Source organism: Podarcis pityusensis, assembly GCF_964106645.2.
Source record: "Podarcis pityusensis genome assembly, chromosome: 3".
Taxonomy (NCBI): Eukaryota; Metazoa; Chordata; class Lepidosauria; order Squamata; family Lacertidae; genus Podarcis; species Podarcis pityusensis.
This window is the reverse complement of record NC_138026.1, coordinates 8,499,818-8,525,102: the sequence shown is the minus strand read 5'-3', so window position 1 is coordinate 8,525,102 and position 25,285 is coordinate 8,499,818. Positions and strand designations below refer to the sequence as shown.

General features: G+C 40.4%; 1 protein-coding gene and 1 long non-coding RNA gene across 3 annotated transcripts in view; both read left to right on the top strand.

Moving 5' to 3' along the window:
- MATR3 (matrin 3) overlaps positions 1–22,664 on the top strand; it is a 30,828-nt gene extending 8,164 nt beyond the window's left edge. For both annotated transcript variants that reach the window (XM_080999043.1, XM_080999042.1), the window contains 14 exons: positions 2,153–3,207; positions 8,387–8,448; positions 10,558–10,599; positions 11,792–11,892; positions 13,527–13,579; positions 15,343–15,468; positions 16,073–16,198; positions 16,343–16,513; positions 17,091–17,222; positions 18,317–18,360; positions 18,445–18,814; positions 19,650–20,007; positions 21,193–21,314; positions 21,672–22,664. In XM_080999043.1, the coding sequence (XP_080855169.1) occupies positions 2,314–3,207; positions 8,387–8,448; positions 10,558–10,599; positions 11,792–11,892; positions 13,527–13,579; positions 15,343–15,468; positions 16,073–16,198; positions 16,343–16,513; positions 17,091–17,222; positions 18,317–18,360; positions 18,445–18,814; positions 19,650–20,007; positions 21,193–21,314; positions 21,672–21,719 (2,649 nt within the window). In that variant the 5' untranslated portion in view covers positions 2,153–2,313 and the 3' untranslated portion in view covers positions 21,720–22,664. The remainder of the gene's footprint in view (positions 1–2,152; positions 3,208–8,386; positions 8,449–10,557; positions 10,600–11,791; positions 11,893–13,526; positions 13,580–15,342; positions 15,469–16,072; positions 16,199–16,342; positions 16,514–17,090; positions 17,223–18,316; positions 18,361–18,444; positions 18,815–19,649; positions 20,008–21,192; positions 21,315–21,671) is intronic.
- Positions 9,601–10,454, top strand: LOC308473659. The gene is made up of 2 exons (XR_013984155.1): positions 9,601–9,732; positions 10,006–10,454. It is a non-coding gene; the product is annotated as an uncharacterized lncRNA (long non-coding RNA).
- Positions 22,665–25,285: the final 2,621 nt, after the last annotated feature.

The following is a 25,285-nucleotide window of genomic DNA, read 5'->3' as shown; positions in this document are numbered from 1 at the left end:
GGCCATGACTAACTTGGGTTCATAAATTTCAATAGTTCTACTCTGAGTAGAGGTTAGTTGCCTACAACCCATAGTTATTTACTAACCTTTGCTGATGACTTAAGTCTCAGATCAAGCAGGATTCTGGGAAGTTAGGTGGTGAGCTATTAAATTACAAATATTCCAACTGACCTCTGTCATCGCAGGTAACAGAATCTGAAAGACAAGCAGTTGCTTTGCTTCTGCAAGGGAAGTTGCTGGCTATATAATCCACATATGTACAGAACGCTAACTGGGCTTGGTAGTGATCTTTTTAATTCATCTACTGTGGCTGGCACCTACTAGTCTGGGAGTGAGTCACTTGCTCAATAGACTAGTGGTTGTTTACAAACCTGAAAAACTTTTTCTTGTGATCAACGAAAGTTCTTGTTCAAACTGTGTGTGATGCTGTTGCTGAGCATGAGATTGCCAGCACCTCATGCACACTTGTTAGAATACCATTTTGCTCAGAAATTCTTTCTGTTTTGCCACTGGTATGGATGGTATTCTTTTCACTTGACATTTGCTCTCTCTTCTACTTCTGTTGACATCTGCTCTGCAACTTGCAATATCTGGACCATCCTTCTAGTTCTACACTTGCATCAATGCTTTTCAATTGTTCCCCACCCACATGGTACTCAGTTTGACAAAATGTAACTGGACGTTACAGTGAAAATTCTCATTACTATAATAGTGACACAACTGGTAATCAGTTAACGAGAAGTAACCATTTGCATCACAGTGTTTGAGAGCTGTGTGTTAAAATAAACCCCTGTGCTATCTCTTCGCAGGTGATAAAAGTGTGCACGTAATACAGGTTTTCAAGCAATATAAATATCCATCTATATGGTTTAGCGTCTTAACACTATCAAAGTTAATCAGATCTTTAGTAAAACATTTTCACTTATAACTGAAACATAATAGGTAATTCTAAGAAAATGAACATTTCATTAAAACTTGCCTGAAGGTTTTGTCATCTTTCCCTGCTAATTGGAGAACTGACCACGGAAAACATTCTTCTGCCCATCCCTATACTGTTCCTCTTTAGGTAGAATACTGAGTATTATAAGACTGCAGTTAGTGGGATTTTCGGAAGTGCCTGAGTAACTTGAGGCCTCAGTTTTCTGTGGAAGTTTATAAAACTTTCACTCTTGGGTACTTTAGAAAAATCTTCTCTTCTTTTAAGATGACTTTGTAGAGTGTGCTTCTTAATGTTCACTGTTGGCATAGGAAGACCTAGATAAGCACTGCAAGAATAAAAAAGGGCTTGTTAAAAGAATAGTCATGTCATGGGAAACTTACTACCACCTGTGGCTATAGCTTACAGTCAAGTCTCATCTGAAAGATAACAGTTGAACAACTTGCTTGATTGGAATAGTGCCATAGCATTTCTCTTCTTTAAACAAAATTGTAGTTTCCCAATTCAAGTATTAATGAGGTCTGGTCTTGGCTGGCTTGAAATCTTAGCGCAGACTAATGTGCCATGTTCACAATGTAATGTTAAAAATATGCAGGTACAGTTCATATGTGGTACTAACAACATATAAACTATTACTTGAATGAGAGGTCTTGTGTGCTTCTACCAAACTTTAAACCTGTTTTCCTTCACAAATCTTATAGTACTAATTCAGTTCTACTGAGTGTAAATTATTTGGTCTCACTTAGTAACTCTTTCATTAGACACATGTCCAGATATCAGCCACTCCTAAGTTCCTGCTATCATTTCCTCTATAGGCTTAATGTTCAACAATTTGAGTTACATTTCTTGGTTCCATGACTGGTGTATTGTCTTTTTCCTGGAATCCAGAGCAGTAACATAAGATGTATGCACCCTGCTATTCAATAGGGGGCTTCAAAACAGACGGTTCTGTACAACCAGTGCTTGAGAACAATTTCTCATCAAAACAAAAGTGCACATTGATTGGCAACAATTGGTGCTTATCTGGGGGGAAAGCTAGATTTTCACCTGAGGGCTATGTATAATAGGGTTCTGGGTTGCATCTTCAGTCTATTGACGTTACATAATAAAAGCCATGTAAGATCTTAAATTGGTTTTAGATCAAAATGATGCATACATTTTAAAACTGCATCTTCATAAAGGGATTTATGACTAAAACTGCTTGTTTTTCTACAGACTTGTCTGGTGTTCTCAGCTTGAAGAAGATCTACAGTCATTATTGATCCCTTTTCTTGGCGTTACCTTTTTGAAGTGAAGTTTACCTAGCTTTCTAGTGTGAGCTTTCTTTTCAGACATCTCTAACGTTTGATCCATAATAGAAAATCTATAGTTCAGCAATGTCCAAGTCGTTCCACCAGTCATCTCTAAGTAGGGATTCCCAAGGTCATGGACGTGACCTGTCTGCAGGAATAGGCCTTCTTGCTGCTGCTACTCAGTCTTTAAGTGTGCCAGCATCTCTTGGAAGGATGAACCAGGGTACTGCACGCCTTGCTAGCTTAATGAATCTTGGAATGAGTTCTTCATTGAATCAACAAGGATCTCATAGCGCACTGTCTTCTGCTAGTGCATCTTCCCATGCCTTACAGTCTATATTTAACATTGGAAGTAGAGGCCCACTCTCTCTGACTTCTCAGCACCGCGGAGATGCCGAGCAGGCCACTAACATTCTGGCCAGCTTTGGTCTGTCTGCTAGAGACTTAGATGAACTGAGTCGTTACCCTGAGGACAAGATCACTCCTGAAAACTTGCCTCAAATACTTCTGCAACTTAAAAGGAGGAGAGCTGAAGAAGGCCCTTCACTGAGTTATGGTAGAGATGGCAGATCAGCTGCACGGGATCCACCATACAGAGTTCCTAGGGATGATTGGGAAGAGAAAAGGCATTTTAGAAGAGATAGCTTTGATGATCGTGGTTCTAGTCTCAACCGAGTGGTTGACTATGATCATGGAAGTCGTTCTCAAGAGTCTGTTTATGACAGAATGGATTATGAAGATGACAGATTAAGAGATGGAGAAAGGTATAGGGATGACTCTTATTATGGTGAAACCTCGCATAAGTATCGTAAATTTGACAGTGAGTATGAGAGGATGGGTCGCGGCCCTGAGAGATCTCTCTTTGAGAAAAAGAGAGGTGCTCCTCCAGATAGCAATGTTGAAGACTTCCATGGACTCTTACCGAAGGGCTATCCCCATCTGTGCTCTATCTGTGATTTGCCTGTTCATTCCAATAAGGTGAGTTAAGCATCAGATGCTTATTTTTCTTTACTTTGTAGTCCCTGTTGCTTGTTTCTTTGCCTCAGTTTCTATGTTCTGATGACTCGCACAAAGGACTCAAAAGAGTTTGATACATGGTTTATTTTCAGGGCGTCATTAGCAAACACGTTAAACCAGGGCTTTACATTAATATTTGTTTCACCCATATGGCTTAACTGCAGGGCAGTTATCATCTAGTCTATTTTATATTTTGCATCTGCATAGTCTCTTAACTTAATTTGGTGCAGAGTTTTTTCGTTTTGGTTTGCAGTTATTCAAGAGGCTAGATTCAGCATTCCTTCCCATCTGTCTTGATTGCTGATTGATTTGTAGTTAAGATATGTCCTTGCACAACTCTGCTTTTTCCCCTCTTGTCCATGGCCAGCCAGAAAGCTTAATGTAGAGTCCTTGAAAAGAATTATAGGATTGCAGCTCACATTTTTAAATGAGTTCATTCTTTTTAAAAGTCACTTTAAAAACTGTTTTCATACTGTGTCTGAGACTTCTCATTTTTTCCTCCCCTTTCACAGCCTTCTTAAACACTTCAGAGTCACTTTTTATTATTACATATTGCATCTATCCCTTTTTAAAATCTCAGAAACATCAGTCTGCTGCTGTGCTATATCATGCTCTTGTTGGCATTCTCTACTTATAAGATTAGTTCCTTATTAAAATTTTGATCCAACTTCATTCTTCGTAATTAGGTTCTTGAACAAAATAGCAAGTGTCCTAGTGTAGCTGAATTCAGATTTTCTGTTTTACAAACTAGTCATCTATTTGTCAATTGGATACTGTCTTTGCTTTTATTTTTTAAAGCATGATGCGTAGAATTCCAGGTAAGCATGCACATTGTGTTCTTAAGTTGGTTTCATTGGGTTGTCACTAATTTTATTCTCAGAAAATACCTTTATGAAACAAATCTGTTTTAGCAATAGTGAAAAAATGAAATGTATTTTCTCATCTTATTTACTGTTTGATTATCTACATATCAAAATTCACATTTTTTTTCTTACCAACAATACCTAATTTGAAGTCTTTATGGGTTACACTGAGGTGAATCTCAGATCTATAGAAGTTTAAAGGATGCAGTTATTTAAAACCCTAGGAACAGAAAATATCTTAAAATGGCATTTTTGTGATGTTCCATTGTGCACTTAAACCTACTCTTCTGGACAAAAGCTCTTTTCCTCAAAACATCTATTTCTCTTCAGCATATTAAAGTCTGTAATTTCATTACAGTGTATATTCACTGATTGATTCAAAGGTTATACATTCTGAACTCTACATGCAGAATTCAGCTAATTGTTAAATGTTTAAAGCAGTTAAAGCTTTTATAGGACTGATTAAAAAACAAAAACCTTAATGGAAAGATGTTGCTAAAAGTTGAGGAGACAGAAATCAATATGCAGTACAATTTGTTCTCAACTGAAGAAAACTTGCGTTATAAAATTTGTATCTCGTTGAAAGACAAAATGCATGTTAAAACACCTTTGTATTGTTAAAATTAAGAGCTACATTGCCAATTTTGTTCCTTTGTGCAAGCAGTTCTGCTGAGGAGAGGGACACATTTTAAGGGGGAAATCTTCTAACATAGGTTATGTTAGACCCGCTATATACCTGTGGGTATAGGGCAGTATACAAATTTAATTTGTTGTTGTTGTTGTCTCTTTTCTGGAAGTTTAAAGTTAACTTTGTAAATGGAAGCACTTATGCAATCAGCATGTGAAATTATGGGAAATTTCCTAATGCATGCATGCCATGAATCAGGTTTTTTAAGTACTGTATTTGTCATCTTAAAAAAAAAAACCCACTGACAATACAGTAAATTCATTTGAGACTAATCTAGCTAAAAACACATAGCCAAGCTTCCAGGCGTGCCTGCCATGGGGCCAGATTACATATGATAGCTGGAAGAGGGGAATTAATTATCCTCCCACCCAGCACTTTATTTGCTGAAGTGCCATCTCATCATTGTGGACAGTTTTCATCAGGGCTCCCCTTCCCCATTCGTAAGATAAGCATGCACACCCACACACCCCTTTGTGTCTGGTGTGTGTGTGTGTCCAGTTGTCCGTCTATTGAGTGATATCCAGCGTTAGTCATACTCAGAGTAGACTTACTGAAATTGTTGGGCTCTGGGCCATTGATTTCAAAGTATGATTTAGATGGATGTCACCAGTCATGTCTAGTTGCACACTTCAGCAGACAACTTCTTGTTTACACTTGTTCTGACTAGAAGAAACATCTTGCTGTAATTTCAGATGTTAGCCATACACACACACACACACAAAAGCTCTAGTGTTTCAGGCTTGGGATTTAAATATTTGAGTTTCTAAGTCCTGAACAGTGCAGTATTGAAATAACTTTTATTTGAAGAAAGCTTTTTATTAGGTATTCTGTGGTTTTATTGTGTATTTTTATGCTGTGAACCACCCTGTGACCTTCGGATGACGATGGTATACAAAATTAATAATAATAATAATAATAATAATAATAATAATAATAATTTAGTAAGCAGGATTTGGGAATCTGGAATGAATAGGTTTTGACACTCAACAGTTTGGTTTGTCTGGAAAAAATTCTGTGTAGAGTTTGGGGTATTTAAATTAGAGCAAGAAAAGCTTCAACTGTTTCAAACAGATGAACTACCGTATTTTTTGCTCTATAAGACTCACTTTTTCCCTCCTAAAAAGTAAGGGGAAATGTGTGTGCGTCTTATGAAGCGAATGCAGGCTGCGCAGCTATCCCAGAAGCCAGAACAGCAAGAGGGATTGCTGCTTTAACTGCGCAGCGATCCCTCTTGCTGTTCTGGCTTCTGAGATGCAGAATATTTTTTTTTCTTGTTTTCCTCCTCCAAAAACTAGGTGCGTCTTATGGTCTGGTGCGTCTTATAGAGCGAAAAATACGGTACTTATGCATTAGTGGGAAAAGGCTGTGGCTGTTGAAGAATGTTTTATCTTTTTTGGGGGGAGGGAGAGGTGGGAAGTAACAGTTAATTATTCCTTACCTCTGTTAATCAAATATCGCTGCTAATATAATCTGTAGTGGGGTTAGTCAGGAGTGCTTTATCAAATTGAAGAAAGAACCAGGAAAACTCCCATTTACTCAGGATCCTCTGCTTGCTAATCAGACACAAATGTCTGGCAGTCTGTTGAATGCTGGCATTGATGCAGCTGGGCAGGATATCCTGTTTTATATGGGAACCAAGTGTTGACGTCCTTTCACCGTAAATTGTGTGTAAAATTATAAGATGTAGTAGGCCTTCTGTATTTTAAAGTGTATATATTAAATGCCTTATGATCGCAAAAACAACAACATTGACTATGAGAAATTGTACCCATGAATCTGTAGCACATTGCTTTTCATGGATCTGCCATTGATTGCAAATGTCCTATGGTTTGCAGGGGCCGGTATTGTACTTTATGCCACTTCTCAAGTTGGTGACCCCTGCCATAGACCTATCTAGATAGTTACCATATTTACTCAAATGTAATACTCACATTTTTTTGGCCAATTAAATCACGAAAATTAGGGTGTGCATTAGATTTGAAGCCACATTTACATTTGCCAGCAAATACTTTTTTGGTTTCAAGGTTTTTGAAAATTTAGGTGCGTTGCATTCGCATAAATACGGTAATATCATTCCTGGTCACTTACCTATAGCTAACTGTGTTAGTCTTTAATGTTAAACGGGGATTAAAAGATAGTTAAGGAACTGGTTAATGTTAAAGCATGATTAGTATATGTGATTCTTTCTCCTTTTCATTACAAGCTGGCCTTATGAATGATACAACACAAAATAAGGCATGCTATCTTATTAGCAGAGTCTTGAAAATAATGAAAGGAATGTGCCCTCTTGCTGCATCTCTATTCCTTCTCCTCCTAAAAGTATTGTTCTGTGCAGCAGCCACGGTATTCAGTTGTTCCTCCCCAGCCTGGAAATGCAGTAAACTATTTATCTTAGTAGGGACACTGGTCGCACTGTGGTCTAAACAACAGAGCCTAGGGCTTGCTGATCAGAAGGTCAGCAGTTCGAATCCCCACTATGGGGTGAGCTCCCGTTGTTCAGTCCCAGTTCCTGCCCACCTAGCAGTTCGAAAGCACAACAAGTGCAAGTAGATAAATAGGTACCGCTCTGGTGGGAAGGTAAACGGCGTTTCCGTGCGCTGCTCTGGTTCGCCAGAAGCGGCTTAGTCATGCTGGCCCCATGACCCAGAAGCTGTCTGTGGACAAACGCCAGCTCCCTCGGCCTATGGAGTGAGATGAGCTCACAACCCCAGAGTCGTTTGTGTGACTGGACCTAACGGTCAGGGGTACCTTTATTTATCTTAGTGGAAATGTACTTTTGCAGAAGCATTTTACACCAACAAAAGGCAGCCTTCTATTAGACTTGCATTGAAAACAAGTTTTAATAACTTCTAAATGTATATTCAGGTACGCTGCATAAAAGTCTGTTAAGGATGGCCAGAATGTGGGTTCTTTGAATCTTCTGTTTTATATCCTGATAGCTCCTTTTCCAACTTTTTGTAATTAGAATGCAAAACTCATAAGCAGTAGGTTCCATCCAATGGAGGCTTTGCACAAGTGGGGAATAACTTCAGTTTACACACAAGGAGTTTCACTCAGTATTTCCCATTCACCCACTACAGCTCCCCTTGTCTCCTGAAAATCTGCTCTTGAAGAGTTGGGGACCCTCTGTAACAGTATCTGATACTATGCAGAGTTGTAGCACATACGATGTGAATTGGCTGCCTAACGTGCTTCCCACTGGCACAAAGCTACAATTGGATACAAACTAATCTGATGTTTGAATGTCAAAAAGAGGAACATAAAAGTTAGGCTCTTTTGTGCACTTACCTGGGCATAAGCACCACTGAACACTTGCTTCAGAGGATACATGGATAGGATTGCATAGTTAGATGGCTGATTTAACGCTCAGGTTTACACTTTTTCCAGAATACACTGGAGTTCTGATTGTCATTGTTTGGATGACACTTTTGGTACCCTTTTGATCATGATACGAGTCTTCTAAGATAAAGGCATTCGTTCACTTACACGTGAGAATTTGGTTGACTTGCAAATGATTCCGTAGGGTGTTTGAAGTAAGTTTTAAAATAACTTTGTTGTCGATAATTTTGACTTTGTACTTTTGCTGCAGGAGTGGAACCAGCATATCAATGGAGCAACACACAGTCGACGTTGTCAACTTCTCCTGGAAATGTATGGATCTAAATGATTTTAAATGTCCCTTTTTCATTGTAATTGCAGTGTATATTTGTTTCAGGAAACTTCAAAGTTACAATATGCAAAGTTTGAAAACAATTAGCTTATTCAAACTGTTCCAGCAACAAACAAGAATAGATCACATCTTCAAGCTGACACTTGGCGTACTATTTTAGATTTGTTTGAAACATTCCATGAAGCTTTTTATCTTTTGTAGGATATTATACTGACATTTTTGGCAAAGCAATACAATAGCTGCATAAAAAGCCCCAACCTTCACATCTGACTGACATCTACATAATTAACTATTTGGGGTTGAGGTCCATATTAATATCACAAATAAATGTGGATGGTTGGTTATGGACTTGGGGCTCTTCACCAGACTTATAAACATTTTACAGGTGATAGCCAGCTATGGCAGCCTGCCTACATACCGGACTTCCCATGTCTTTCCTTTCCCATGTGCCTCTGAAATCTGCGGTGGAGAGTTGGGGAACTGCAGGTGGGAGACCAGGAGGTCATGTCCCAACTGCTGGTGCAAAATTGGATCTCGCTCCATATCTTGTTAAACCACTCTTCTTTAAAGCCATCTATAATTATTATTTATTCATTCATTCATTCCCCGCCCATCTGGCTGAGTTTCCCCAGCCACTCTGGGCTGCTCCCAATCGAGTGTTAAAAACAATACAGCATTAAATATTAAAAACTTCCCTAAACAGGGCTGCCTTCAGATGTCTTTTTAAAATAGAATGGCTGCTTATTTCCTTGACATCTGATGGGAGGGCATTCCACAGGGCGGGCGCCACTACCGAGAAGGCCCTCTGTCTGGTTCCCTGTAACCTCACTTCTCGCAATGAGGGAACCGCCAGAAGGCCCTCGGCGCTGGATCTCAGTATCCAGGCTGAACGATGGGGGTGGAGACACTACTTCAGGTATACAGGACCGATATTAGCGCCTATGAAAATATTCCATGGGAATCAGTTTTATAGATTAATGTTAAGGGGGAAATATAGTGACGTGAAACCTGCTGCAAATCGGTTGTAATTGCATGACCCCAAGTTTTAACATGTTGAGTATGTGAAAATAATTTCTCTCCATACCCTTAATATAATTCTCTCATGGATAATAGTTCATTTTATAAATCTCCCAAGTCTCCTCATCAGTTTTCACCAGACTAAAAGTGAATTTGAGTATTCTGTCATAAAATCTCAGGGTGCATTGAGATGCGGCATTGATGTAAGCAAACTTACAATTCAGGTTCAAATGGTATACAGTACAGTGGTGCCTCGCAAGACGAAATTAATCCGTTCCGCGAGTCTCTTCGTCTTGCGGTTTTTTCGTCTTGCGAAGCACGGCTATTAGCGGCTATTAACGGCTTAGCGGCTTTAAGAAAAAGGAAACAAACTCGCAAGAACTCGCAAGACGTTTCGTCTTGCGAAGCAAGCCCATAGGGAAATTCGTCTTGCGGAACGACTCAAAAAACGGAAAACTCTTTCGTCTTGCGCGTTTTTCGTCTTGCGAGGCATTCGTCTTGCGGGGCACCACTGTATTCAGAATAGGTTACATTATTGCGATATCCACAGAACTCACTTCCAGGTATGTATGCAATGGATTCTGGAAGCTAAAGGTGGATTGTAGTGGCCGTTTGGTTTCACATTAACTGATACGTTTCATCAGTTCAGATATATTTTAACAGTACCTTTCTAGTGACAGAAGCCTCTTTGAGCCAGTGGAGACTTCCACGAATGGAAGGGGGTGCAAGGTTCACAAATGCCCCCTTTCCTGTAGCCTCTTCCATCAGCAAAATTATTCCCAAACACTCTGGAGCAAATTTGAGAGGCTAAAGAAGGAATAATCTGAAATTTTCTTACTCTTTCTGTTCATGAAAGCTTCTCTACAGGAACCTTTCATCAGCAAAGGGACACAATTGGGTATAATCCATCTGAAATAAGATAAGGTTAATAATGCTGAGGGTTTTTTATTTTCTGAATACATTTTTTTTTTTTAAATTAATGTGCTAAGGTGGAAAATATATCTGCATAGTATCTCTCCAGCCACAATATGAGTTGCAGACAGTGATCTTACAGACTTTGTTTTCCTTTAAAGATATCCTGAATGGAACCCTGAAAGTGATTCTGGACCTGGAATGTAAGTAAAAACCACCAAGTAGAAGGAAACAAGTTTACAGCTTCTCTCAATACCATGATACAGATGAGCTCTGGAGCTAGTTGAGTAGTTTCCTAGTATAGTACTGAGGTTCAGTGCTAGGTGATTAGAAAATGATCTACTTAGCTTGAACCTGAGCAGTACAGTGGGGAGTATATTTCCAGAACAGCACACATGGAATGGAAGGGGGATATCATTCCCTCAAGCAAGCTGAAATGCTTGCGCTGGCAAAACAATATTCTACATTGAATTCCACCCTAAGCCACTTAGGTGGCATTCAACTACATTTTACTCATGGTAGACCCATTGGAGGTTTGGTTCCTGGACATGAGCTTCCCCACTTCCGCCTTAAAGTCTGCATCTACATGGCATAATAATGCCAGCTCCTTGCAAAATTTGACATTGCAGCATTTTCCATCTGAGCAGCAGCAGCCATGTATGTGGTTTTCTCCACAAACACACTTCTCAGGAAAATCTGTGGGGAAGCCCCATGAAATCCTCCCTTGACATTTACAGTACACTCCAAGGTTAGACACTCATGAATCAGCAGAGGTGGCTTTCAGGGGGAGAGAGTTGCAACACGCACGTCTTCTCACAGGTCTAATTACCGGCTGTAATGTCATTCACTCTAGAGTTAATTAGCCAGGACACATCCTGTCAAAAATAGATGCTGCTAGACCAAGCGTAATTGTGAATGGCTCTATTTCATTGCCCTGCTGAAAGGCACTGGATCACTTTTTAGTAATCAGAAGGGTTAAAATTGTCAGATATTCAAAATGTTACTCCCAGTCCATATCACATCCTTTTCTGCAGCTTCTCTAGTAATGCCAGTAATCCTCATGGAGCAGTATTCAGTCTAGTGGAATGTTTTTAATATCGCCTGTTAGAACGTTTCCACACAAACTGCATGCATGAATATCACTGTCAGAAGTGATGTGTAAATGGATTGGCTACAGGCTTATCTGAAATTTGTGTGAAGAGGCCTGCAGAGTAAATACCCACGACTATCTGCACATAAAAGTAAACTGTGATGTGGTGGGACTCCGGCTCGCCTCCTGTTGACTTTTAGTCTGACACCTTTGCATTTGTATTCAAAACTAGATTGAAGATTATGTAAATATTTTATTTTATTTGAAGGTTAACGTGGATTCATTTTTTGTGTGTGAACTTCCAGGGGTGATCCGTTTATGTTGCAGTCAACAAATCCTGCCCCAGGAATTCTGGGGCCGCCACCGCCACCATTTCATCTGGGAGGGCCACCAGCTGGGTCAAGAGGTAATATTATGAAATGCATCTTGAAGTGGACTCTTAAACTTGTAGTTCCTGGCTATATATAGTATGCTTTGCTGGTCAGTAGGGAATTGTGCTGTGCAAATGTCTTAAGATCCAAGTGTCAGGGATAAGCAGGAGTCCAAACGATGGGCATGGGGGCAGGAGGAGGATCTGGGGAAGGCGCCAGTGATTTGTGTGGTTCTATGCCACCCTTGAAGCAGAGGAAAGAGGACAAGGCTGGGCAGTCAGAGATGGGGGAAGAGAAGGTGGGGACTATTGACAAAACCTATTGGTGTTTCGCCACTTTCTGACTAGTTGCAGGACCTTAGCCAGACCTAGCAGAGTAAATGCAGAATTCACGAAAGCAATTGGCAACTTGGCTGCAGACAGGATAGACGAAGCAGGAACCAGGAACTTGTAGTTAGATGTTTATTATATACAGTGGACTATTTACAGGAACAGAACAGAACACGGATCTTTAGCTAGCTTTCTCTCATACATGACTCACAACTCCTGCACTCGAACTCGTACTAACACACATTCCAGTTAGTAGGCCATTAATCATTATTCCCTTAAGAGAGCTTGACCAATCGTGGAGCTGTCTCCATGCCTCTGTATCACCAGGCAGACTTACTCCTTCACATTGCCTTGGCTGTCGGCCAAACCCTAATTGACTCTGTGTGTGTAGCTGCATGTATGCAGATTCCCAACAGGATGTTGCGCAGGCGCATCCTGAGTTGCAGAATAACGCATCGATTGAAGAGACAGACCAGAGAGAGTTGGGCCATTAGAATCTCCTCCATCCCCTCTCCCACTGTCTCCAAGGACAAAGAGGGGACATAAAGTGACAGGAGCATCTGGAGCTGCCACACAGGAGAAGTCGATGGTTGCTTGCACCCACTGCATCAGAAGAGAGGGGTTTTTAATGTGCTGATGGAGGCATGCTAGCACTGTTGCTCCAACTGTCCAGATCAACAAAAGTTTGAAGAATTAGCTATTTAGTAGGAATGGTGCATGTAATTCTTGCACCATAGGAGCTGATGCAATCAAGTGCTTTGCCAATAAAGAATAAAATTTCCAATAATGTTTCCTCATTGGGGGCTGGGTGTTCTTAGGACATCAGAAGACAGAAAATGGGAATCTCAAGAAATCCATAGCAGTACTATAAAGCAAACTGTCAAAGAGCAGTGAGAGGCTTACCTCCAATCTTAATGCTAAGCACCACTGTGCTAAAATCAGAGATAAGTCTGGTCCTGCAGCTTGCACTTTGAATCACCTGTTGTCATATGAGTCTGGTGACTGACAGATTGGGGAACCCAGCTGTCAAAATGACCCTCAAAGGATGGGTCAGTTCTGGATCTCGCCTCTAATTGGATTCAGTGCCCTACTGAACTAGGCCACATTTTGTTACTTACATTTTTAAATGCACACACATACATACACACACACACACACGTGTGTGCATGCGTATGATCTTGTTCCCAGTGCCTATGCTCTACTCAAGATTGCAACACATATGAAAGAATTTGACATTGTGATATGTCACAGTTCCAACAATCTTGTGAATTATAATCATTGTTTTTGTTCTCCCTCCCTTCCTGTTCCCCTTTTCTCTCCCCCAATGTGTTTATTTTAAGGGTCTGGAAATGGAAGTATGCAAGGACCAAGGCACCTGCAGAAAGGCAGAGTGGTTAGTATTGACATAGGAACTGCTCTATAAAGACAGATATTTCCACTGTGTCTGTGGTTGCTTTAGACAATAAATATTGTTAATGAGGGTCTACTTCTCACTTAAGTAGTTGTGCCCAGGCTGCAGTGTGGAAAGAATTCACTTCTATACCACCTCTGTTTGTTACCCAGGTGAGGGACCACCTTTTAAATAAACCACAGAACCAAGGAAACTAATTTCAAGTCCAGCATCCAGTTATTACAGCTATTGCAGTAGGACAGAGCTCAACTCAACACACCGGTTAAAAAAATCTGACCCGAGGCACTCCAGAACAAAAGCTTATATATAGTAGTTCAGACACAGCACACAAATAGTCATAAAACATTCTTGGGCACAAAATATCCCCTTTACATACGTCAAGAAAGGTCACAAGTCATTGGATAGTAGACACGTATGGCGTCTTCCTGCTTTCAGCTCTTTCCCCCTCCCCCACTATTGCTTTTACCTGAGGATGCCCACAAGTGCCTAGGTCATTTGAGCATGTTAGGTTACGGGTGTCACATGTTGCTCTGGTAACCAAGCCTGTGTTCAGACCTTGTTTACATTCTCTATCTCACTCTTTCGCCCCTTCTTGTCTCTGAGCCTCTCAGGAAACCTCAAGGAGAGATTGGGTTTGGCAATGTTAACCAAACAAGCTTGGAACAACATCCATAATGACCATTTGTGCCACTTTAAGGGTTGGATAGGATTTCTTGATTATGGCTTAGAGAGCACAGGGATTGTAAGGTATAGCAAGACAGGAACTATACATAAAATGGATGCAGGTGGCGCTGTGGGTTAAATCACAGAGACTAGGGCTTGCCGATCAGAAGGTCGGCGGTTTGAATCCCCGTGACGGGGTGAGCTCCCGTTGCTCGGTCCCTGCTCCTGCCAACCCAGCAGTTCGAAAGCACGTCAAAGTGCAAGTAGATAAATAGGTGCCACTCTGCCAGGAAGGTAAACGGCGTTTCCGTGCGCTGCTCTGGTTCGCCAGAAGTGGCTTAGTCATGCTGGCCACATGACCCGGAAGCTGTACGCCGGTTCCCTCGGCCAATAAAGCGAGATGAGTGCCGCAGCCCCAGAGTTGTACGCGACTGGACTTAATGGTCAGGGGTCCCTTTACCTTTAACTGCACATAAAACTACTCAGTGAAGCATTCCATCTTTCTGATAGGTTCAAGGCAATTACTATTTGAAACTTGGTTAAAATATACACCCTGGGTCTCTGATTCTTATATCAGTGGGATGTTGTCATCATTGTTCTTTCACTAAAAATCACTTTTAAAAACTAGTATGGTGAGGAAAAGAGTTTGGAAAAGGATTCTACCATGTGAGCCTGCAGCCTGTGTTTACCTGCAGCTTGATGTAATGCAACCCAAACAGCTGAGAACATGATACACATTAACTGACTTTGAGACCTTTTTGCATATTCAAGATCTCAGTGATGGTTTTTCTCAAGTCTCTATTCAAGGCATCCATGCCAACATTTTTTACAAGTAAGGCCAACATCTGCAAGCTTTCTGAGACCGTTTGCTTTCCTGCTAATTAGGTCCCCCACCCATTACTTCATACTCTTCAGACTAATCTGAGATGAAAGGCAATAGTATTCTGTTTTTAAATGTTGGCATTGGCTGGTTCATCACAAAACCAGCCAGAAGAGCTCATGTTCCAAAATGGGATGGTTATTTTAACATTTACTTAGCTTAACAATTTAATTTATTGAATGCTACTACTTGTCATTAACAGGAAACAAGCAGAGTTGTGCACATCATGGATTTTCAGAGAGGGAAAAACCTGAGATATCAGCTACTGCAACTTGTTGAACCATTTGGAATAATTACAAATCACCTAATCTTGAACAAAATTAATGAAGTAAGTGTTAAAATCATGTAGAAAGGTGTTACAGCATGACATTACTTGGGGGGGAAATACTTCCAAATGTTGCTCTATTCTAATTTGACAAGCAATTTCTTGAACTGCAGCAATTACGGTGCCTCTGTGCACAATCGGAATTTTAACCAGGAGAGGGAAGTGTATGACCCCAAACTCTCTCTTGTACTTGGGAGCCAAGGCTTTGTGATGTCAAAGTAATTTTCTAGTCTGAATAGTTGCAAGAAGAAACTTTAATATGCAAGACTGAAACTGTTTTAAAGTAGTTTTCAACATCCAGTTGCCTATTCCTGGTGTAAAATCAGATGTTTCAACATTATTTAAAGAATTCGTATCCCATTCTTTATCCAGAAAGGATCCTAGAGTGGCTTGCAAATAACAGTATTATTAAGTGGATGCTGATTGGATTTGCAACACTTAACCCTGCTTTAGAAATGCTATAGAAAACATACAGTACTTATTGATGCTCCCTTGACAGCTTAAAGGCTACAGTATTTTTGTATTTCATTTTTGCTCATATTTCATTCTTAGACATAGTTCCTCTTCAAGAGGGACACCAAAATTTATTTATCTTCTACAATTTCAGGCATTCATTGAAATGTCTACTACTGAAGATGCACAAGCTGCAGTAGAGTATTATTCAGCAGCCCCAGCCTTAGTGTTCGGCAAACCCGTGAGAGTCCATTTATCGCAGAAATATAAAAGAATAAAGGTAAAGTCAGTTCCATTAATTTTGCATTTCCACTTGTAACGTACAATCTGCATTCTGTGCTTTAGTTTCTGACATTAAACTAAGGTCTAATTATATATATATATATATATAATGGATTACTGAAATATTCTCTCAACTTCTTAGAAACCAGAAGCGAAGCCTAACCAAAAATTTGAGCCTCCGAAACAAGAACTTGGTCGTGTGATCCATCTCAGCAATCTGCCGCATTCAGGATATTCTGACAATGCTGTACTTAAACTAGCTGAGCCCTATGGAAAAATAAAGAATTACATACTGATGAGAATGAAGAGTCAGGTAATTTATGCAATGCTTGCATAATTAGAAACCAGTCCTTAGGTATATTTAGTAAAATGTTGTTTAGTAAAGCATTCTTAAGCATTTTGGTAACATCATAGAAGAAAAATAGGTGCTTACATGAAACACTGAAACTAAGGCTTACAACATCTCTTCCATGGAGAGATGGGCGTGTGCTCCCCACAAATAGATGTTGAGTAGATTCTTGTAAAAGATGTTTCATACCTATGTCTGAATAGACCAGGCGAAAGAACCAAGGGCATCAGGCAAGATTGGGGGTGGAAAATGGAAGCTGGGCCAACACATGTCTACTTGTTTCTCCACATCTCATCTTTATATTCTCATTTTGGTATATGACACCACTATATTGTGAGTGTCATTGCGAGTTCCATTGGCTGATAGGGTAGAAAGCATTTGGCCGCCCCTCTTCCAAGAGTTTGAGGCAAAAAGCAAGCTCATCAACTTTATCCTTCCACCAGCGGGGTTTCTGTAATTTTAGTGATTTACCTAGGTTTAACTTTGTAGGAGAATCCTATTGAAATATTGGACCCTGAAATCTCTTTACTCTCATCCGTAGGCATTCATAGAAATGGAGACCAGAGAAGATGCTGAAGCAATGATGGAGCACTGCTCCAACAAAGCCCTTTGGTTCCAGGGAAGATGTGTGAAAGTAGATTTGTCTGAAAAATACAAGAAACTAGTACTAAGGGTGGGTACCATGTGCTGGAGTAAGCTTTCATTTTGAGTATTTGTTCAGTAAGTAATGTAATATGAAATGTGATACTCTACACTAGTCTTATGCAGAGTAGACGCATTGAATGGACACTGACTTGGGTTCATTAATTTAAGTGGCCCATATTCAAATAACTTGGTGTGCTAGTGGAAGCCAGCACAAAGGGGTTCCCCGCCTCTCTTCCCCCAGATTTGGTCTGCAGTGTTATGAGAGAAGGGGGCAGTCATTCCACATGACAAATGGAAATGCTTGCCCCGACTGACCAGTCAGGAGACACTGACATTTTCTACTCTGAGTAGGACTTGGTTGAAAGCAACCAAAGTGTTTAATGTTTTCTTAATAGTTAGTGTAAAAGCCTCTGACTAGTGTTGCTGCCACTTGCCTAGGGATCTGGAGATAGCTGAAGAATCCAAGATTGATTCAAGCCAGAGCCAGTGGTGATACATTTGGAAAAATGCTTTTTTTAAATGTTTTATATGAATTTCAACTGTTGTGCTGAATGTTCTTGGTAATGGTGATTATATAACTTCTCACAAGTTCTGCTCATGCGAAATGCAATTTTTCCTGTTCCTGTAGCTTATAGACAGGGAGACATAATTCCACATCCTGTACATCTGGCATCCACATGGTTACCGCTTATAGTTAATAAGAATAGGGAGAAGCCCCATCCTGAATACCATGGTGCATATAAGAAAATAACTGTAGTCTTACAGTTTGTGGCAGTTCTTACTTCAGCTGTGTTTTCATATGCCTTGAAGACTGGAACCATTTTCACTTGAATAGCTGTGCGCAGCTCCTAGTACAGAAATCCACAAAGACCTTTATAAAGAGTTGGAGGGGACCCTGAGGATCATCTAGTCCAGGCATCCCTGACCACTGGTCCTGTTAGCTAGGAATGATGGGAGTTGTAGTCTCAAAACATCTGGAGGGCCGAGTTTGGGGGTGCCTGATCTAGTCCAACCCCTTGCAATGCAGGAATACGCAGCTGTCCCTTACAGGGATCAAACCTGCAACCCTTGTTGTTACCAGCACTATGCTCTAACCAACTGACATCATTATTCTTATTACAGATTCCCAACAAAGGAGTAGATCTGCTGAAGAAAGATAAACCAAGGTAATAATCTTTCTGGTAGCTTGAGTTTGTTTAAAAATACAGAAAGGAAATGGGTAAGCAAGATTTCCCCCTTTCTTTTTATAGAAAAAGAGGTCTTTCTCCAGATAGCAAAGACTCTGGAAGTGAGAAAAAATGTAAGACTGAAGATAATGACAAAATGGAAAGCAATAGCACTGAAGATAAAGAAGAGAAGAAAGATGAGGCAGATACAAAGGACAATGATCAGGCAGACCAGGAGGAACCAAGTTTACTCCTTGAATCTGAAGATGAACTATTAGTGGATGAGGAGGAGGCAGCAGCTTTACTAGAGAGTGGGAGCTCAGCTGCAGATGATACGGATGTAGCTAACTTGGGTGATGTGGCTTCTGAACAAAAGGAGGCAGCTGGTGATGATGCTACTGCAAAACCTGAAGAAAATGCTACAGCCACATCAGCGGCAAAAAAACTCAAAAAGGTAAAGAGAAAACAATCATTTGGAAGAAGTTTATGCTTCACCATCAGATTATTTCTTGCCACAAAAAACTTTCCGCCTTTCGAGAAAAGGTGCTCCTCGTAACTTGGTATCTTAATAAGGGTTTCAGAAAGGAAGCTTCTTGTGTAGTCTGTGTGCATACACCCCATAGCTGTTTTGGGTGGTATAGATGACTGTAGTCTGCAGCAGTATCCTGTCGTGTAAAAAGTATTTTCCCCCTCATTTTATTACTTACTCATGAGACCATGTGCAAGTCCCTAGCTTGCTTCATCTCTGACCATGAAACAAAGATATGTAGTGACAAACTGTGCATCTGCAAGGTACTCAAATGAATTACAAACCTAAACTTTGAAAGTCACAAGTTTAGGAGGGAGGCAACCCTGCCCTAGGGATCTGGAGAGAACGCTTTCACCAGTGCAAGCAAATAAATAAGTAGTATTTGTTCAAGGAAAGTGCCAGATTCCTAGTGCTAACCTTCACCACAGGAACATTTTCCTTGTGGGAGTTTGTTGCCTACATGGTTCCTTCTTGTGCTCCTTGCCCATTCCTGTTGCTTGCAAAGTGGGGAGATACTGAGCCCTGACCCAGTTTTGCACTGTGGCTGGGCCTAAACTCTGGCCATTGGTATAGTCTTTTGTACCCCACCGCTCCAAAAGTCATCTCTTTTGAGGAGCACTTCCTAGAGAGGGAAATAAAAGTGGGTGTTTGCATGTGATGGAATTACCCTATTGGACTTCAGTGTGTATTTTAAATGAGATAGCTTGATTTGAGAAAAGCCATATCTAATGTAATAAATGAAAATAAATTGTCTCAATAGCGACATGTAGGTGGATTTCCAAGGAGCATGGAAGGCTTTGTGACTCTAGATGAAGTTGGTGATGAAGAAGATTTAGATCACCAAAGACGTAAATCTGGTATTACACCTGCTGTAAAAACTGAGGGCAGCATAACAGAAACTCAGACTGTAAACACAGAAGAAGGGCAGCAAGAAAACGAGGCACTGGAAAATGGTGCTAAAAATGAGAATTTGAAGTCAGAATCATCCGAGGTGACAGACAGCACAGTGTCAGAAGAACAAGCTAAAAAAGAAAACACAGAAGGGCAAGAAAGTAAGACTGCACAGGACACTCCGGATGAAAATAGGATCGGACCGTATCAGCCAAGTGTTCCTGTTGGTAAGAATGCTTCATCCTCCTCTAATGTTGTTTTTATAATGTTGCACTATTTTAGTCTTGTTAGCTGCCCTGAGCAGCTATTATTATTATTAATTAATGTAACGTGTTGTAAATGGACCACAAGAAAGAGACTTCCTTTGCTAAAGAGGTATTAGCTTAGAATTTGCCAGTCAGTTCAGGCTCAATCATCAAAACCTTATGGGCACAAACTGTTAAATCACTAAATAGAATACACATCATGCCAAGCCATAGTTTAGTATGATGTAATTAAACTGAAGAGACGCGGGTGGCGCTGTGGTCTAAACCACAGAGCCTAGGGCTTGCCGATCGGAAGGTTGGCGGTTTGAATCCCCGCGATGGGGTGAGCTCCCGTTGCTCGGTCCCAGCTCCTGCTCACCTAGCAGTTCGAAAGCACGTCAAAGTACAAGTAGATAAATAGGTACCGCTCCAACAGGAAGGTAAACAGCGTTTCAGTGCACTGCTCTGGTTTTGCCAGAAACGGCTTAGTCATGCTGGCCACATGACCCGAAAAAAACTGTCTGTGGACAAATGTCGGCTCCCTTGGCCTGTAAAGCAAGATAAGTGCCACAACCCCAGAGTCGTTCACTATTGGACTTAACTGTCAGGGGTCCTTTACCTTTACCTTTTAATTAAACTGCAGTCAGCCTTAAAGCGCACACACAGCTAGAAGTTCAGAAGTTTTGCTTAACTGCAGTTCATTGAATGTAAATAAGTTGTGGTTTTATGTTGTGAATCATCCTGAGATCTACAGGTATTGGCACCATGCTAATTACATAAATATAAAACTAACTTACTATGGTTATTTTTGTTTTCAAAGTGACTAGCTTCATGTAAACCCTAGTCAATGTTAACCACAGTTTGTCAGTACAAACAACAAACTTCTTCCAAACTCTCCTGATTGCGTTGGAAGAGAAGAAGGAAGTGTATGTTCTGAGACTGTCGGACTCAGTCGTATTCCATTTATATCACATTAAATAACAGTTCTGTGAGGTGTGAACCAAACCATTTTATTTAAGAGCATTTTAAAGGCAAGGATGCATGTGTAGCCACTATAAGACTACTGATTTACAGATCACCTATTCAGTACAGAGGGAACTTCGGGACTCTCTTTCTGGCCCTTCTGTTCTGCATCAGATTTGCAATTATGTGTATGTTTCTATCTAGGTGTGAGCTTTGTGGTGCCCCGAACTGGATTTTACTGCAAGTTGTGTTCCTTGTTCTACACCAATGAAGATGCTGCAAAAAAGGTCCACTGCAGCAGCCTTGCACATTATCAGAAGTTGAAGGTAAGGTAGAATTTCTCACCTTCATGCAGCTATTGGAAGAAGCTTAATTAAAATCTGAGGATAAGTAGCTCTTTGTTAAGGCTCTGGTTTATTTTAAGTGGCAAATTTAATCTCAAGTTATTCTACACCACCTAGTTCAGAAGCTCATGCATACGCCATGTCATATGCAATCCAGCCCAAATTGGAACTTGGACATCCCATTGTAATCAAAGTATAGAGACTGGATTATGCCATGAGATGCAGCAAGCTTAAATTTGAAAAAATTATGGAATGTTGCTTATGATGCCATTGCAACAAAATCCAGGCAACAGAAACAAATTACAATCCAATCCTCCCTTGTTTGTTTGTTTGTTACAGAAACACATGGAGAAGGCTGAAGACAAGAAACAGGAAAAAGAGACTTAAATGCAAAAAAAGAGATTTGCCAATTTAAGGAAAAAATTGTTTTATTTTCAACGTTAATTTCAATACAGTAAACCTGGGGAAACGCTATACTACTTAGATTTTAGTGGAATAAAATAGAAGTATAATTCTGTTAGTGTGTTTAATGTTACAGCAAAATCTGCATTGTCAAAACAATCTTTTTTTAAAAAAACGGGAATGACAATACAGCTTTTTGTCCTGATTGATGCTTGAAGCTACCAAGGAAATGTACAGCATTCTGAAGAGTTAAGAAAGGATTTCATCAGCATTAATATTTTCAGGCTTCAAAGAACATCCCTTTAAACGTTGGTTCTGTTCAGTTCAATATAAGCAGTTAGCTTTTTTCCCTCCTCTGGAACATTCCAGTCTATGTCCAGCTGACTTTCATGATTTCATTTCACTTTTGAGAATCTTTACTAATTTTTTGTGACTTTTTAAAAAGTGGAAATGCTTTATTTTAGTCTAGGTGTGTTTGGTAGTGAATAGAAAAACTGATAGTCAGCTTTTAAAATGCTGTGTTTCTTCTGCTTGCGCAGAAAGTAAATTCTTATTCTTCTGACCAGTATTATTTTTCTTGCTTGCAACTTGAATTTAGTACTTTTCATACATCTCAAGTATAAGCAAAAGCAGCATTTGAACCATAAATTGCAAATAGTTACCTTTTTATGTTTGTATTTCAATTCTGATCCTAGACCAGTTACTAAGGTGTCACTGAAATTGGTGGGACTTGCTTCAAAGTAACAAGTTTACCTCTTCACATTTGGTTTTATCTTAGAACTGTGCTCTTGATGTACCTTCGTGTGGCTGTGATTGGGAGCTTGCGTGTATAATCTGTTTTCATGTAGTTCTATTAATGATTTTAACAGCTTACATATATGTCAATTCAGGTTGTTATAATGTCAAACCAATAAACCAAACCAGCCATGAGGTTTTTGTGTGTGTATATGTGACTCTCGATAGCCAGTTTTTTTTAATACAGACAACCAGATCATCTGTCATGCTCTTTGCCCGCTCAGCTTTTCCACGAAAGGTCAACCAACCAGCTACAATGGCATTAAAGGTTCTGATGTTAAACCTCACAGCATGACCTCCACTTCCATGAAGTTTCCATAATTTATAGTTTGTGTTAACTGTCTGAACAGCATGTGGTATAGCTGGTCTTTACTGTACTTAGGCTAGAGTTCAACAGCACACATTCCAAAAGAGCTTGTTTAGTGTAATCAGCTGAATTTGTATGTTTAGCTCTGGAGCTAGTATGTGAAACCTTTATTCACAAGGGCAATAAACTCCCCAGTATTTGTCAATAAAAAAAATCATGACTGTAATAATTTGTTTGCATGGAATGGAAAGATCTCTTCAATACCAATGCTAAAACATTCAGTTTTGCAAACTTCATGCATAGAATAACTAAGCCATTTTCCAGAAAACATGGAATGTGTAGGTATCTGCATAGTTGAAATCTGCCAATAGTTGACTTCACACAATTCAGAATAACTTCTAAGGTTAGTGCCATTATTTACAGAATATGGAAGCATTATGAAAACTAGGTATTGAAATTCCCTCTAATATATAAATAGTTATAGACCCCTAGTTCTGATTAGTCTTGTTTAGCCATAGCTAAAGGTAGGGCAGGAAGAAGACAGAGACCAGAGAAGGAAGCAGACAGAACTGTGGAGATTGAGGTGAGGGGTGAAGAAAGCTGATGTTCTGGAAAAGGTTTGAAGGAAACAGCCCAAGAAAAAGGAAATTCTAGTAGAATGTGAGTGGTAGGAGGCAGCAAGCAGAGAAGAGTTTGGGTTTGGATTTGATATCCCGCTTTATCCGTACCCTAAGGAGTCTCAAAGCGGCTCACAATCTCCTTTCCCTTCCTCCCCCACAACAAACACTCTGTGAGGTGAGTGAGGCTGAGAGACTTCAGAGAAGTGTGACTAGCCCAAGGTCACCCAGCAGCTGCATGTGGAGGAGCGGAGAATCAAACTCAGTTCACCAGATTACAAGTCCACCGCTCTTAACCACTACACCACACTAGCTCTAGCTAGTGCATGGCCAAAAGAAGAGAAACACAAGAGACTTAACATGAAGAGCTAGGTGAAAGTGTGGGGCAGCAACAATTTGGAAGTTAGGATGAGTCCCATCACCACCATGTGGGTGGTCTTTAGCCAAAAGAGAATGAGGTGGTGACAGAGAGGATTGGGAAAGGGAAATTTTTGGAACTCGTGGCAAAGCTGAGTCATTGATAACCCTTCTTTGCCTGTTCTCCTAAAGCTGATCTATCACAAAAACTTGGTATGTACAGTGGTACATTGGGTTACATACGCTTCAGGTTACAGACTCCGTTAACCCAGAAATAGTACCTCGGGTTAAGAACTTTGCTTCAGGATGAGAACAGAAATCATGCTCCGGCAGCATAGCGGCAGCGGGAGGCCCCATTAGCTAAAGTGGTGCTTCAGGTTAAGAACAGTTTCAGGTTAAGAATGGACCTCCGGAACGAATTAAGTACTTAACCCGAGGTACACTGTACTCTCATCACAGGCTGAGCATCTCTGAGATCCAAGAAGATTGTCAGCTTGTTCTGTGGTTGAGTGAAGATAGCCAGCTCACCTTCAGCTGTCAACGTCACTGGACATAAACAACAAAATTGAATGAACATTTAAATACAGGTCCACTGTGCTAGAGGGGATGTGATGGAATTGCCTCTTGATACGGGACTTTTTGACATGAATGTTCCACAAAAGTGGATTGATCACAAGCCAAACACTCCAACCAAACCCACTGATGATACTATTACAGTGGTACCTCGGGTTAAGTACTTAATTCGTTCCAGAGGTCCGTTCTTAACCTGAACCACCACTTTAGCCAATGGGGCCTCCTGCTGCTGCCGTGCCGCTGGAGCACAATTTCTGTTCTCATCCTGAAGCAAAGTTGCTAACCCGAGGTACTATTTCTGGGTTAGCGGAGTCTGTAACCTGAAGCGTATGTAACCCGAGGTACCACTGTACTGATTTTTGATGGAGTGGGATGTATTTTTCTAAAGAACTACCAACTTTCTTTGTGGCAGTAAGAGTAACTATTACAAAATATTGGAAACTTGTAAAACCATGAGGATCTAATGAAGAACTGGCATAAACAGGTGTAGTTAGTTGCCTAATGGAAAATCCAGCTCAAGTCAGAACACAAAAAAATAACATTTTAGCTGCATTTGCTGAACAGTGGTTCTGCTTCGTCTCATAATGTGCCACTTGGTTTTTCGGGCATATATCAGTATGCTGGAGGATAGACATCTGCCAAGGTTTGCCTGGGGCTGTTTTGAGGGAGATTTTGACTCATCCCTGGTGAATCATGTAACCCAGGGTAGCCAGTTACCACCATTTACACTTTGCCTCTATATTTAAGGTGTTTTCAAGAAACATGTTCCAAGAGCTGCATACACACCAAAAGTCTTGTTTTAAGACTAACTATAAGCTTTATGGTATAAGCTTTTGTGACTTCATCAGTTGGCAGGTCTCTTCGATGGTAGAGCACGAAACTTAATCTCAGCTCATGAGTTC